We start from the raw sequence: 13,931 nt of genomic DNA on the forward strand, positions 1-13,931 counted from the left end.
AATGTATGAAGAGTGGTACTCAGTGATGTGATGGAATTGCCCCAAACATACAGTGCCTTCAAAAAGTATTGATATATTCTCACCCATCTACACACAATACCCCATAATGATCAAGTGAAAACATGTTTTTAGGCATTTTTGCAAATTTATTGAAAATGAAATACAGAAATCTCATTTGCATAAGTATTCACACACCTTTGCTATGACGCTCCAAATTGGAGCTTGTGTGCATCCAATTTCCTTTGATCATTCTTGAACAAAACTACAACCTTATTGTCTATATAAGGTACCACAATTGACAGTGTATGTCAGAGCAGAAACTATATATATATATATATATATTTAAATACTGTTATTGTTCATACACTGTTTCCCTTCTTCATGGATATGAGTAGGATTTGTGGTGCCAGTGGAGGGTAAGCTGATCCTAGACCTGTATATCTAAGGGCAAAGTCTGGACCTTTTTGGCCAAGGACTTTGGCCATAGCCCTCTTTGTTGTCTGTTCCCCCAGAATCACTACATCACCAAACATAGCACAATCTGCAGCACTAACTGGAGATACTGTCCTCAGACATTGAAAATCTATTGTGTTGTCTGTAATTATGTGGTTCTGGATTTCTCGTAGTCTAATGGTATTGTTTGCCACCACCATGTTTACAATGGCGGTCTCCTGTTCTGCTATCCGAGTGGCTACTCCTGGCTAACGTCTCTGTCCCGAAGCAAGCACCAGTTAGCCTGGAACTAGAACTAGAGGTTCATCAGCCACTCCTTGGGCTACAATACCTATTTTGCCAATTGGCATGGACCCCATTTACTGCCAACACGGAGCCCCGCCGATCCATCACGACTGGTCTACTGACGTAATCCGCCCAAAGGGGTTTCAACAGGCTCCTCCGTTGCGACATCTCCTGAAGGTCCATTCGCTAGCCTGCTAGCTGTCTAGAGCATATCGGACTGTCAGCTGAAGAGGTCCATCAGCCAATTTCTTGGGCTACAATACCTATTTTGCCTGGACCCTTTTACCTCCTACACGGAGCCCTGCCGATCCATCACGAGGGGGCTACAACAGACTCTTCTTCGCGACGTCCCCCTAAGGCCCATCTGCTAGCCTGCTAGCCCCGGCCCGCTAGCTGTCTGAATCACTGTGTCTCCAGCTCGCCTAGCTACTCACTGGTCCCTATGATCACACGGCTACGCATGCCTCTCCCTAATGTCAATATGCCTTGTCCATTGCTGTTTTGGTTAGTGATAATTGTCTTATTTCACTGTAGAGCCTCCAGCCCTGCTCAAGATGCCTTAGCTAGCCCTTTTGTTCCACCTCCCACACATGCGGAGACCTCACCTGGTTTAAATGGTGTCTCTAGAGACAAAACCTCTATCATCGTCACTCAATGCCTAGGTTTACCTCCACTGTATTCACATCCTACCATACTCCTGTCTGTACATTATGCCTTGAATCTATTCTTCCGCGTCCAGAAACCTGCTCCTTTTACTCTCTGTTCTGAACGCACCAGACGACCAGTTCTCATAGCCTTTAGCCGTACCCTTATCCTACTCCTCCTCTGCTCTTCTGGTGATGTAGAGGTTAATCCAGGCCCTGCAGCGCCTAGCTCCACTCCCATTCCCCAGGCGCTCTTTGTTGACTTCTGTAACCGCAATAGCCTTGCTTTCATGCATGTTAACATTAGAAGCCTCCCTAGATTTGTTGTATTCACTGCTTTAGCACACTCTGCCAACCTGGATGTCCTAGCCGTGTCTAAATCCTGGCTTAGGAAGGTCACCAAAAATCCTGAAATTTCCATCCCTAACTATAAAATTTTCCAACAAGATAGAACTGCCAAAGGGGGCGGAGCTGCAATCTACTTCAGAGATAGCCTGCAGAGTTCTGTCATACTATCCAGGTCCGTGCCCAAACAATTCGAGCTCCTACTTCTAAAAATACACCTTTCCAGAAACAAGTCTCTCACAGTTGCAACTTGTTATAGAACACCTTCAGCCCCCAGCTGTGCCCTGGACACCGTATGTGAATTGATTGCCCCCCATCTATCTTCAGAGCTCGTACTGTTAGGTAACCTAAACTGGGACATGCTTAACACCCCGGCCGTCCTACAATCTAAGCTAGATGCCCTCAATCGCGCACAAATTATCAATGAACTTACCAAGGAACAACCACAAATCCGTAAACACGGGCACCCTCATAGATATCATCCTAACCAACCTGCCCTCTAAATACACCTCTGCTGTCTTCAACCAGGATCTCAGCGATCACTGCCTCATTGCCTGCGTCCGTAATGGGTCTGTGGTCGAACAACCACCACTCATCACTGTCAAACGCTCCCTAAAACACTTCAGCGAGCAGGCCTTTCTAATCGACCGGGTATCCTGGAAGGATATAGACCTCATTCCTCTAGTAGAGGATGCCTGGTTATTCTTTAAAAGTGCTTTCCTCACCATCTTAAATAAGCATGCCCCATTCAAAAAATCTAGAACCAGGAACAGATATAGCCCTTGGTTCACTCAAGACCCGTCTGCCCTTGACCAGCACCAAAACATCCTGTGGCGTACCGCATTAGCATCGAATAGCCCACACAGGCAGTTAGGAAAGTAAAGGCTAGCTTTTTCAAACAGAAATTTGCATCCTGTAGCACAAACTCCAAAAAGTTCTAGGACACTGTAAAGTTCATGGAGAATAAGAGCACCTCCTCCCAGCTGCCCACTGCACTGAGGCTAGGAAACACTGTCACCACCGATAAATCCACGATAATTGAGAATTTCAATAATCATTTAACTACGGCTGGCCATGCTTTCCACCTGGCTACCCCTACCCCGGTCAACAGCCCTGCACCCCCCACAGCAACTTGCCCAAGCCTGACCAATTTCTCCTTCAACTAAATCCAGATAGCTGAAGTTCTGAAAGAGTTGCAAAATCTGGACCCCTACAAATCAGCTGGGCTAGACAAGCTTTCTAAAAATATCCACCACAATTGTTGCAACCCCTATTATTAGCCTGTTCAACCTCTCGTATCATCTGAGAACCCCAAAGACTGGAAAGCTGCCGCGGTCATCCCCCTCTTCAAAGGGGGAGACACTCTAGACCCAAACTGTTAGACTTATATCTATCCTACCCTGCCTTTCTAAGGTCTTCGAAAGCCAAGTTAACAAACAGATCAAGACCATTTTGAATCCCACCATACCTTCTCCGCGATTCAATCTGGTTTTCCGAGCTGGTCATGGGTGCACCTCAGCCACGCTCAAGGTCCTAAACAATATCACCTGGCTAAGGCTTTCGACTCTGTCAATCACCACATTCTTATCGGCAGACTCAACAGCCTTGGTTTCTGAAATGACTGCCTCGCCTGGTTCAATTACTTCTCAGACAGAGTTCAGTGTGTCAAATCGGAGGGCCTGTTGTCCGGACCTCTAGCAGTCTATGGGGGTGCATCAGGGTTCAATTCTCGGGCCGACTCTTTTCTATGTATACATCAATGATGTTGCTCTTGCTGCTGGTGATTCTCTGATCCACCTCTACGCAGACAACACCATTCTGTATACTTCTGGCCCTTCTTTGGACACTGTGTTAATTAATCTCCAGACGAGCTTCAATGCCATACAACTCTCCTTCCGTGGCCTCCAACTGCTCTTAAATGCAAGTAAAACTAAATGCATGCTCTTCAACCGATCGCTGCCCGCACCTGCCTGCCCGTCCAGCATCACTACTCAGGTCGGTTCTGACTTAGAATATGTGGACAACTACAAATACCTAGGTGTCTGGTTAGACTGTAAACTCTCCTTCCAGAATAACATTAAGCATCTCCAATCCAAAATGAAATCTAAAATCGGCTTCCTATTTCGCAACAAAGCCTCCTTCACTCATGCTGCCAAACATACCCTCGTAAAACTGACTATCCTACCGATCCTTGACTTCGGCAATGTCATTTACAAAATATCGTCCAACACTCTACTCAGCAAATTGGATGCAGTCTATCACAGTGCCATCCATTTTGTCACCAAAGCCCCATATACTACCCACCACGGCGACCTATATCCTCTTGTTGGCTGGGTCTCGCTTCATATTCGTCGCCAAACCCACTGGCTCCAGGTCATCTATAAGTCTTTGCTAGGTAAAGCCCTGCCTTATCTCAGCTCACTGGTCACCATAGCAGCACCCACCTGTAGCACGCGCTCCAGCAGATATATCTCTCTGGTCACCCCCAAAGCCAATTCCTCCTTTGGCCGTCTCTCCTTCCAGTTCTCCGCTGCCAATGACTGGAACGAACTACAAAAATCTCTGAAACTGGAAACACTTATCTCCCTCACTATCTTTAAGCACCAGCTGTCAAACCAGCTCACAGATCACTGCACCTGTACATAGCCCATCTATTATTTAGCCCAAACAACTACCTCTTCCCCTACTGTATTTATTTATTTATTTATTTATTTATTTAGCTCCTTTGCACACCATTATTTCTATTTCTACTTTGCACTTTCTTCCACTACAAATCTACCATTCCAGTGTTTTACTTGCTATATTGTATTTACTTTGCCACCATGGCCTTTTTTGCCTTTACCTCTCTTATCTCACCTCATTTGCTCACATTGTATATAGACTTATTTTTCTAATGTATTATTGACTGTATGTTTGTTTTACTCCATGTGTAACTCTGTGTTGTTGTATGTGTCGAATTGCTTTGCTTTATCTTGGCCAGGTCACAATTGTAAATGAGAACTTGTTCTCAACTTGCCTACCTGGTTAAATAAAGTTGAAATAAAAAAATAAATTACATTTGCACACACTGTATATAGATTTTTTCTATTGTGTTATTGACTGTACTTTTGTTTATTCTATGTGTAACTCCGTGTTGTTATTTGTGTCGCACTGCTTTGCTTTATCTTCGCCAGGTCGCAGTTGTAAATGAGAACTTGTTCTCAACTGCCCTACCTGGTAAAATGTAATGTCTGTGTACCTTCTAGTAAACATCCATCCACGTGGGGGTGCTGTGATGTGTTTACTGGCTCACAACCCACTGATACAAACAGAAGAAGACAATGCGGAAGTAAAACTGGGAGATGGTTTGTTTTGTTTGTGGACAGCGGTAACCATTACTTTCTCGTGGACAAAACCATACCACAGACAAAAGAGGTTCGATATCAGTGTATTTGCCATACTAGTTGAGTACTCACCTCTCAGTCGACTGAACATGTCTACATTACAGATGTTGCGCGTGTTCTTAAATGAGCGTTTAACGGCGGCTGCTGTGGAGATTTTCGGGGCAGTTGAGAAAACGGTAGTCGAGTACCAGGAAGAGAATGATCGGCTACGGAGACTGCTTCGGAATGCACCGGACATAAAACTATGTAGAGAAGGTTCGTATGTAGATCTACAAATACCTAGCTACAATAATGTTTTATGAACAGCTAAGTTGTTTAGACAAAGTGATTACCATTTAATACATTTTCAATAGTTCAATGTAACGTTTATCGCGCATGATGAAAAAGCTTGTCAGGAAAAGCTTATTGAAATAGCATACAGCTCGGTATGTGTACACCGGCATGTCTTAAAGTTGGTTATAAACAGTACCAGTCAAGAGTTTGGACACACCTACTCATTCAAGGGTTTTTCTTTATTTTTACTATTTTCTACATTGTATAATAATAGTTAAGACTTAAACTATGAAATAACACATGGAATCTTGTAGTAGCCCAAAAAGTGTTAAACAAATCAAAATATATTTTAGATTCTTCAAAGTAACCACTCTTTGCCTCGACAGCTTTGCACACTCTTGGCATTCTCTGAACCAGCTTCACGAGGAATGCTTTTCCAACGGTCTTGAAGGAGTTCCCACATATGCTGAGCACTTGTTGGCTGCTTTTCCTTCACTCTGCGGTCCAACTCATCCCAAACCATCTCAATTGGGTTGAGATCGGGTGATTGTGGAGGCCAGGTCATCTGATGCAGCACTCCATCTTACTCAAATAGCCCTTACACAGCCTGGAGGTGTGTTTTGGGTCATTGTTCTGTTGAAAAACAAAATGATAGTCCCACTAAGCGCAAACCAGATGGGATGGTGTATCAATGCAGCATGCTGTGGTAGCCACGCGGGTTAAGTGTGCATTGAATTCTAAATAAATCACTGACAGTGTCACCAGCAAAGCACCATAACACCTCCTCCTCCATACTTCACGGTGGGAACCACACATGCGGAGATCATTCGTTCACCTACTCTGCGTCTTACAAAGACATGGCGGTTTCCACTTGTCTAATGTCAGTTGCTTGTGTTTCTTGGCCCAAGCAAGTCTCTTCTTCTTATTGGTGTTCTTTGGTAGTGGTTTCTTTGCAGCAATTTGACCATGAAGGCCTGATTCACGCAGTCTCGTCTAAACAGTTGATGTTGGGATGTGTCTGTTACTAGAACTCTGAAGCATTTGGGCTGCAATCTGAGGTTCAATTAACTCGAATGAATTTATCCTCAGCAGCAGAGGTAACTCTGGGTCTTCCTTTCCTGTGGCGGTCCTCATGAGAGCCAGTTTCATCTGAGTGGTTTTGCGAGTGCATTTGAAGAAAATTTCCAAGTTCTTGACGTTTCCTGGATTGACTGACTTTCATGTCTTAAAGTAATGATGGACTGTCGTTTCTCTTTGCTTATTTGACCTGTTCTTGCCATAAATTGGACTTGGTCTTTTACCAAATAGGGTTATCTTCTGTATACCACCCTTACCATGTCTCAACACAACTGATTGGCTGAAACGCATTAAGAAGGAAAGAAATTCCACTAATTTAACAGGCACACCTGTTAATTGAAATGCATTCCAGGTGACTACCTCATGAAGCTAGTTGAGAGAATGCCAAGAGTGTGCAAAGCTGTCAAGGTGAAAGGGTTGCTATTTGAAGAATCTCAAATATAAAATATTTTGATTTGTTTAACACTTTTCTTTGGTTGCTACATGACTCCATATGTGTTATTTCTAAAATGTAGAAAAGTCAAAATAAAGAAAACCCCTTGAATGACTGTGTCCAAACTTTTGACTGGTACTGTATATCTTTTATAGAGATGAAGGGTTTTTATTTATATGGTATAGATAACCTCTGCTCCTCCTCGCCTTCCCTTCAGAGTCCCTTCGGTTATCTGTTGCCGTCACTGAAGATGAGGTTCCCCCTGGGCAGCAGCACTCTGAGCAGGAGTGGAGAACCAGTCTGCAGCAGGAGGACCTAGAACCCACACAGATTAAAGAGGAACAGGAGGAACTCTGGACCTGTCAAGAGGAAGAGCAGCTTCAAGAGCAAGAGGCTGATATCATAGTTTTCAAATTCCCTCCAATTTGTGTGAAAAGTAAATGTGATCAGGAGAACCCAATTCAGTCCTCTTCTCTTCCCCAAACCCAGACGGCGGAGAACAGAGACAGTAACTCTAAACCAGTTGATCTTCCACATTTTGTCACTGTTACCCACCTAGAGGGTCTCGACATTCCCTGTGACCCTCCAGATAATCAAAACAATGCCTACAGCCACAGCTCAACTGTAAGAAGCGACCCAGTAGGACTTGACAGCAGCCCACCGTTGAATTCCAACTCATCAATGAGGGAACACTGTTCCAAACCCAGCACCACGTCTAGAAAACCTCACCGCTGCTGTGACTGTGGTGAAATATTTGCTCTGCTAGCTGACCTACAGGGGCATGTGACTCTCGCCAAGAAGAGACCCAGCGAATGCCGCCTCTGCAAAATACACTACAACTCCACCTGTAAATTAAAGGCTCATGTCAGACTCTGTCACGTGGAGAAACCCTGCACCTGCCCCTTTTGTGGAAAGACCTTCAAACTCAAAGGACATCTGTCCAGACATATGAGGATTCACACAGGAGAGAAACCATTTAGCTGTGGTGACTGTGGGAAGAGCTTCATTCAGAAGGGGGACCTAAGGAGGCATGTACTGACTCACACTGGAGAGAAACCATTTAGCTGTGGTGACTGTGGGAAAAGCTTCAATCGGAAAGGGAACTTGAACTTGCACATACTGACTCACACTGGAGCGAATGTCCACAAAGAAAGAAACAAATAAAGAGAACAGAATGAAAACACAGAGGAAGCGAATTAGGACAAAGACATCTTGTTAGAAGATGGACAACACTCTTTGGAAAAGCAAAGCAACTCTGGATCATTCATTCTCTGGGTTTTAGATAAATAGATGTCATGAATTTACTTTTGTAAAACATTCTATGAACAAAGTTTGATTTTATGTACAGAGTACAGTAATTAAACATACAGGTCTTCTGATGTTTTCATGTTCTTATAAACCGGAATTCCTGGTAGTTTGTTTTGGAATGTCTCCCGAATACCGTAGTCTGACTGATGTTATTGATACATTTAAAAAAAAGAATACTCCAGAAAATGTGTCCAATATTTTTTTATACATTTTGTATTATTTATATTTATATATATATATATATATATATATATATATATATATATATATATATATATATATATATATATATATATATATATATATTTACACAGTTGAAGTCGGAAGTTTACATACACCTTAGCCAACTACATTTAAACTCAGTTTTTCACAATTCCTGACATTTGATCCTAGTAAAGATTCCCTGTCTTAGGTCAGTTAGGATCACCACTTTATTTTAAGAATGTGAAATGTCAGAATAATAGTAGAGAGAACGGTTTATTTCAGCTTTTATTTCTTTCATCACATTCCCAGTGGGTCAGAAGTTTACATGCACTCAGTTAGTATTTGGTAGCATTGCTTTTAAATTGTTTAACTTGGGTCAAACGTTTCGGGTAGCCTTTTACAACCTTCCCACAATAAGTTGGGTGAATTTTTGCCCATTCCTCCTGACAGAGCTGGTGTAACTGAGTCAGGTTTGTAGGCCTCCTTGCTCGCACACGCTTTTTCAGTTCTGCCCACAACATTTCTATAGGACTGAGGTCAGGGCTTTGTGATGGCCACTCCAATACCTTGACTTTGTTGTCCTTTAGCTATTTTGCCACAACTTTGGAAGTATGCTTGGGGTCATTATCCATTTGGAAGACCTGTTTGTGACAAAGCTTTAACTTCCTGACTGATGTCTTGAGATTTTGCTTCAATATATCCATAGAATTTTCCATCCACAATTTTCACTGCCTCATGATGATATCTATTTTGTGAAGTGCACCAGTCCCTCCTGCAGCAAAGCCCCCCCACAAGCTGATGCTGCCACCTTCGTGCATCATGATTGGGATGGTGTTCTTCGGCTTGTAAGCATCCCCCTTTTTCCTCCAAACATAACGATGGTCATTATGGCCAAACGGTTATATTTTTGTTTCATCAGACCAGAGGACATTTCTCCAAAAAGTACGATCTTTGTCCCTATGTGCAGTTGCAAACCGTAGTCTGGCTTTTTTTATGGCGGTTTTGGAGCAGTGGCTTCTTCCTTGCTGAGCAGCCTTTCAGGTTATGTCGATATAGGACTTGTTTTACTATGGATATATAGATACTTTTGTACCCGTTTCCTCCAGCATCTTCACAAGGTCCTTTGCTGTTGTTCTGGGATTGATTTGCACTTTTTGCACCAAAGTACGTTCAACTCTAGGAGACAGAACGTGTCTCCTTTCCTAGCGGTATGACGGCTGCGTGGTCCCATGGTGTTTAAACTTGCGTACTATTGTTTGTACAGATGAATGTGGTACCTTCAGACGTTTGGAAATTGCTCCCAAGGATGAACCAGACTTGTGGATGTCTACAATTTTCTTTCTGAGGTCTTGGCTTATTTCTTTTGATTTTCCCATTATGTCCAGTTAAAAGGCACTGAGTTTGAAGGTAGGCCTTGAAATACATCCACAGGTACACCTCCAATTGATTCAAATTATGTCAATTAGCCTATCAGAAGCTTCTAAAGCCATGACATCATTTTTTTGAATTTTCCAAGCTGTTTAAAGGCACAGTCAACTTAGTGTATGTAAACTTCTGACCCCCTGGAATTGTGATACAGTGAATTATAAGTGAAATAATCTGTCTGTAAACAATTGTTGGAATAATTACTTGTGTCATGCACAAAGTAGATGTCCTAACCGACTTGCCAAAACTATAGTTTGTTAACAAGAAATTTGTGGAGTGGTTGAAAAACAAGTTTTAATGACTCCAACCTAAGTGTATGTAAACTTCCGATTTCAACTGTAAATGTGGTATAGCTGATATTACATTATGACACGATAATGCAATAATGAAAAAGATCATTATGGTCTAAAATGTCACAATTTTGTAACGTCGTAATGGTGTCTGGATGCCATTGGTATTCATTGCTGTGACATAGGCCTAACACAACTATAAGTTATGACATATGCAGTCATGATTGTGACTCAAGTATAGTGTGTCTTAATAGTATGAGTAAACTTGTACTGTCTCATAATCCAGCCTCAAGACTAGAGAGAGAGAGAGAGGAAGTGGATGGGTTTTTCCAAAGGTGAAAAGCAGGGCCGTTTCGAGCCTTTTGGGGGCCCTAAGCAAGATTTGGTTGGAGGGCCCCCCACCAAGCGGGCACAAATGTTTAGTGGCTTCCCCTCTTGATAGCAGAGAGAAAAATGCCACTTTTGAAGTTAATTTGATGTTAATGCGAGTGTAGCGAAATGCTTGTGCTTCTAGTTCTGACAGTGCAGTAATATCTAACAAGTAGTCTAACAATTCCACAACAACTACCTAATACACACAAATCTAAAAGGGATGGAATAAGAACATGTACATACAGTATAAATATATGGATGAGCGATGGATGAGCTGCATAGGCAAGATGCAATAGATGGTATAAGATACCGTATATACATATGAGATGAGTAATGTAAGATATGTAAACATTATTAAAGTGGCATTATTTAAAGTGACTAGTGATCCATTTATTAAAGTGGCCAATGATTTGAGTCTGTATGTAGGCAGCAGCCTCTGAGTTAGTGATTGCTGTTTAATTAACAGTCTGAGATAGAGACTGAAGAACAGCTTCTCTGTCCCAGCGTTGATGCACCGGTACTGACCTCACCTTCTGGATGGTAGCGGGGTGAACAGGCAGTGGCTCAGGTGGTTGTTGTCCTTGATGATATTTTTGGCCTTCCTGTGACATCGGGGGCTGTAAGTGTCCTGGAGGGCAGGTAGTTTTCCCCCGGTGATGCGTTGTGCAGACCTCACTACTCTCTGGAGAGCCTTGCGGTTGAGGGTGGTGCAGTTGCTGTGCCAGGCGGTGATACAGCCCAACAGAATGCTCTCAATTGTGCATCTGTAAAAGTTTGTCAGGGTATTCGGTGACAAGCCAAATTTCTTCAGCCTCCTGAGGTTGAAGAGGCGCTATTGTGCCTTCTTCACCACACTGTCTGTGTGGGTGGACCATTTTAATTTGTCTGTCATGTGTACGCCGAGGAACTTAAAACTTTCCACCTTCTCCACAACTGTCCCGTCGATGTGGATAGGGCGGTGCTCCCTCTGGTGTTTCCTGAAGTCCACGATAATCTCCTTTGTTTTGTTGACGTTGAGTGAGAGGTTGTTTTCCTGACACCACACTCCAAGTGCCCTCACCTCCTCCCTGTAGGCTGTCTCGTCGATGTTGGTAATCAAGCCCACTACTGTTGTGTCGTCTGCAAACTTGATGATTGAGTTGGAGGCGTGCATGGCCACGCAGTCATGGGTGAACAGGGAGTACAGGAGAGGGCTGAGCACGCACCCTTGTGGGGCCCCAGTGTTGAGGGTCAGCGAAGTGGAGATGGTGTTTCCTACCTTCACCACCTGGGGGCGGCCTGTCAGAAAGTTCAGAACACAATTGCACTGGGCAGAGTTGGGACCCAGGGCCTCAAGCTTAATGATGAGCTTGGAGGGTACTATGGTGTTGAATGCTGAGCTGTAGTCAATGAACAGCATTCTTACATAGGTATTCCTCTTGTCCAGGTGGGATAGGGAAATGTGCAGTGTGATGGCGATTGCATCGTCTGTGGACCTGTTGGGGCGGTATGGTCTAGGGTGGCAGGTAAGGTGGAGGTGATATGATCCTTGACTAGTCTCTCAATGCATTTCATGATGACAGAAGTGAGTGCTACGGGGCAATAGTCATTTAGTTCAGTTATCTTTGCCTTCTTGGGTACAGGAACAATGGTGGCCCTCTTGAAGCATGTGGGGACAACAGACTGGGATAGGGAGTGATTGAATATGTCCGTAAACACACCAGCCAGCTGGTTTGCGCATGCTCTGAGGACGCGGCTAGGAATGCCATCTGGGCCAGCAGCCTTGCGAGGGTTAACACATTTAAAAGAACCAGAGGGGGGTCCACAGTCCTTGGTAGTGGGCCGCGTCGGTGGCACTGTTTTATCCTCAAAGCAGGAAAGGAAGGTGTTTAGTTTGTCTGGAAGCAAGACATCGGTGTCCGTGACGTGGCTAGTTTTCTTTTTGTAGTCCGTAATTGCCTGAAGACCCTACCACATACGTCTCGTGTCTGAGCCGTTGAATTGCGAATCCACTTTGTCCCTATACCGACATTTCGCTTGTTTGACTGCCTTGCGGAGGGAATAACTACACTGTTTATATTCAGCCATATTCCCAGACCTCTTTCCATGGTTAAATGCGGTGGTTCGCGCTTTCAGTTTTGCGCGAATGCCGTCATCCAGCCACGGTTTCTGGTTAGGGTAGGTTTTAATAGTCACAGTGGATACAACATCTCCAATGCACTTCCTTATAAAATCACTCACTGAGTCAGCGTATAAATCAATGTTATTCTCTGAGGCTGCCTGGAACATTTCCTAGTCTGCATGATCAAAACAATCTTGAACCGTGGATTCCGATTGGTCAGACCAGCGTTGAATCGTTCTAGTCACGGGTACATCCTGTTTGAGTTTCTGCCTATAGGATGGTAGGAGCAAAATGGAGTCATGGTCGTATTTGCCAAAGGGAGGGCCTTGTATGCTTAGCGGAAGTTATAGTAGCAGTGGTCCAGTGTACTGCAATCAATATGCTGGTAGAATTTAGGTAGCCTTGTTCTCAAATTTGCTTTGTTAAAATCCCCAGCTACAATAAATGCAGCCTTGGGACTCAAGAGTCCAGTGACGTTTCTTAAGGGCCGTCGTGGTATCTGCTTGAGGGGGGATATACACAGCTGTGACAATAACTGACAAGCATTCTCTTGGGAGATATACATTTTACATTTTAGTCATTTAGCAGACGCTCTTATCCAGAGCGACTTACAGTAGTGAATACATACATTTCATGCATTTAAAAAAAAATTAAATTGTACTGGCCCCCGATATGGTCGACATTTGATTGTAAGGAATTCTAGGTCAGGTGAACAGCACTTGAGTTCCTGTATGTTGTTATGATTACACCATGAGTCGTTAATCATGAAGCCCTTCTTCCCAGAGAGATGTTTATTTCTGTAGGCGCAACACATGAAGAAACCCGGTGGCCGTACTGACTCCAACAACATATACCGAGAGAGCCATGTTTCCATGAAACAGAGAATGTTACAATCTCTGATGTCTCTCTGGAAGGCAACCCTTGCCCTAATTTCATCCACCTTGTTGTCTAGAGACTGGACATTGGCGAGTAATATACTCGGAAGCGGTGACTGGACATTCATTTGTGGCCACTAGATTGCTTTGATATAGCTTAAAGCCATTAACAAACCATAGCACCCAATTTCAAGAAGACAATGCTCTGATCATTGGCAGATTTCTCCCAACCCATAGGAATCCCCACTACTTTAAAATGGTGGAAGCCAGAGATACTGAAAGAATTGAAAACGCGGTAAAGTGTCTTCCCATTGGAAAAAAAGGTAAACGCTCTGGTCTGTGTAAGTGGGCGATCCCCCTCTCGCGTTAGTATGCTTTCTCGCATCAGCCATCCTAGGCTGCTTCAGGCACTTTGAGAAATTGCACAGACCTCAAACAGTGGCTTTTCTCCTAATCTACGACT

General features: G+C 43.6%; 1 protein-coding gene across 1 annotated transcript; it reads left to right on the plus strand.

Annotated features, from left to right (window-relative positions):
• Positions 1–5,055: 5,055 nt before the first annotated feature.
• On the plus strand, positions 5,056–8,387 carry LOC106564900 (zinc finger protein 182). Its single transcript, XM_014131395.2, has 2 exons — positions 5,056–5,365; positions 7,111–8,387. The coding sequence occupies exons 1-2, from the start codon at positions 5,200–5,202 to the stop codon at positions 8,055–8,057; spliced, it is 1,113 nt and encodes a 370-aa protein (XP_013986870.2). The 5' UTR covers positions 5,056–5,199; the 3' UTR covers positions 8,058–8,387.
• The last annotated feature ends 5,544 nt before the right edge of the window (positions 8,388–13,931 follow it).

This window comes from Salmo salar, chromosome ssa12 (assembly GCF_905237065.1).
Source record: "Salmo salar chromosome ssa12, Ssal_v3.1, whole genome shotgun sequence".
NCBI lineage: Eukaryota > Metazoa > Chordata > Actinopteri > Salmoniformes > Salmonidae > Salmo > Salmo salar.

Bases quoted from the DNA above. Each gene is read 5' to 3' on its own strand.
- LOC106564900 (XM_014131395.2), top strand. From the start codon at position 5,200: ATGTCTACATTACAGATGTTGCGCGTGTTCTTAAATGAGCGTTTAACG. The intron at 5,366-7,110 runs GTTCGTATGTAG...CCTTCCCTTCAG, and splicing joins CATAAAACTATGTAGAGAAG to AGTCCCTTCGGTTATCTGTT.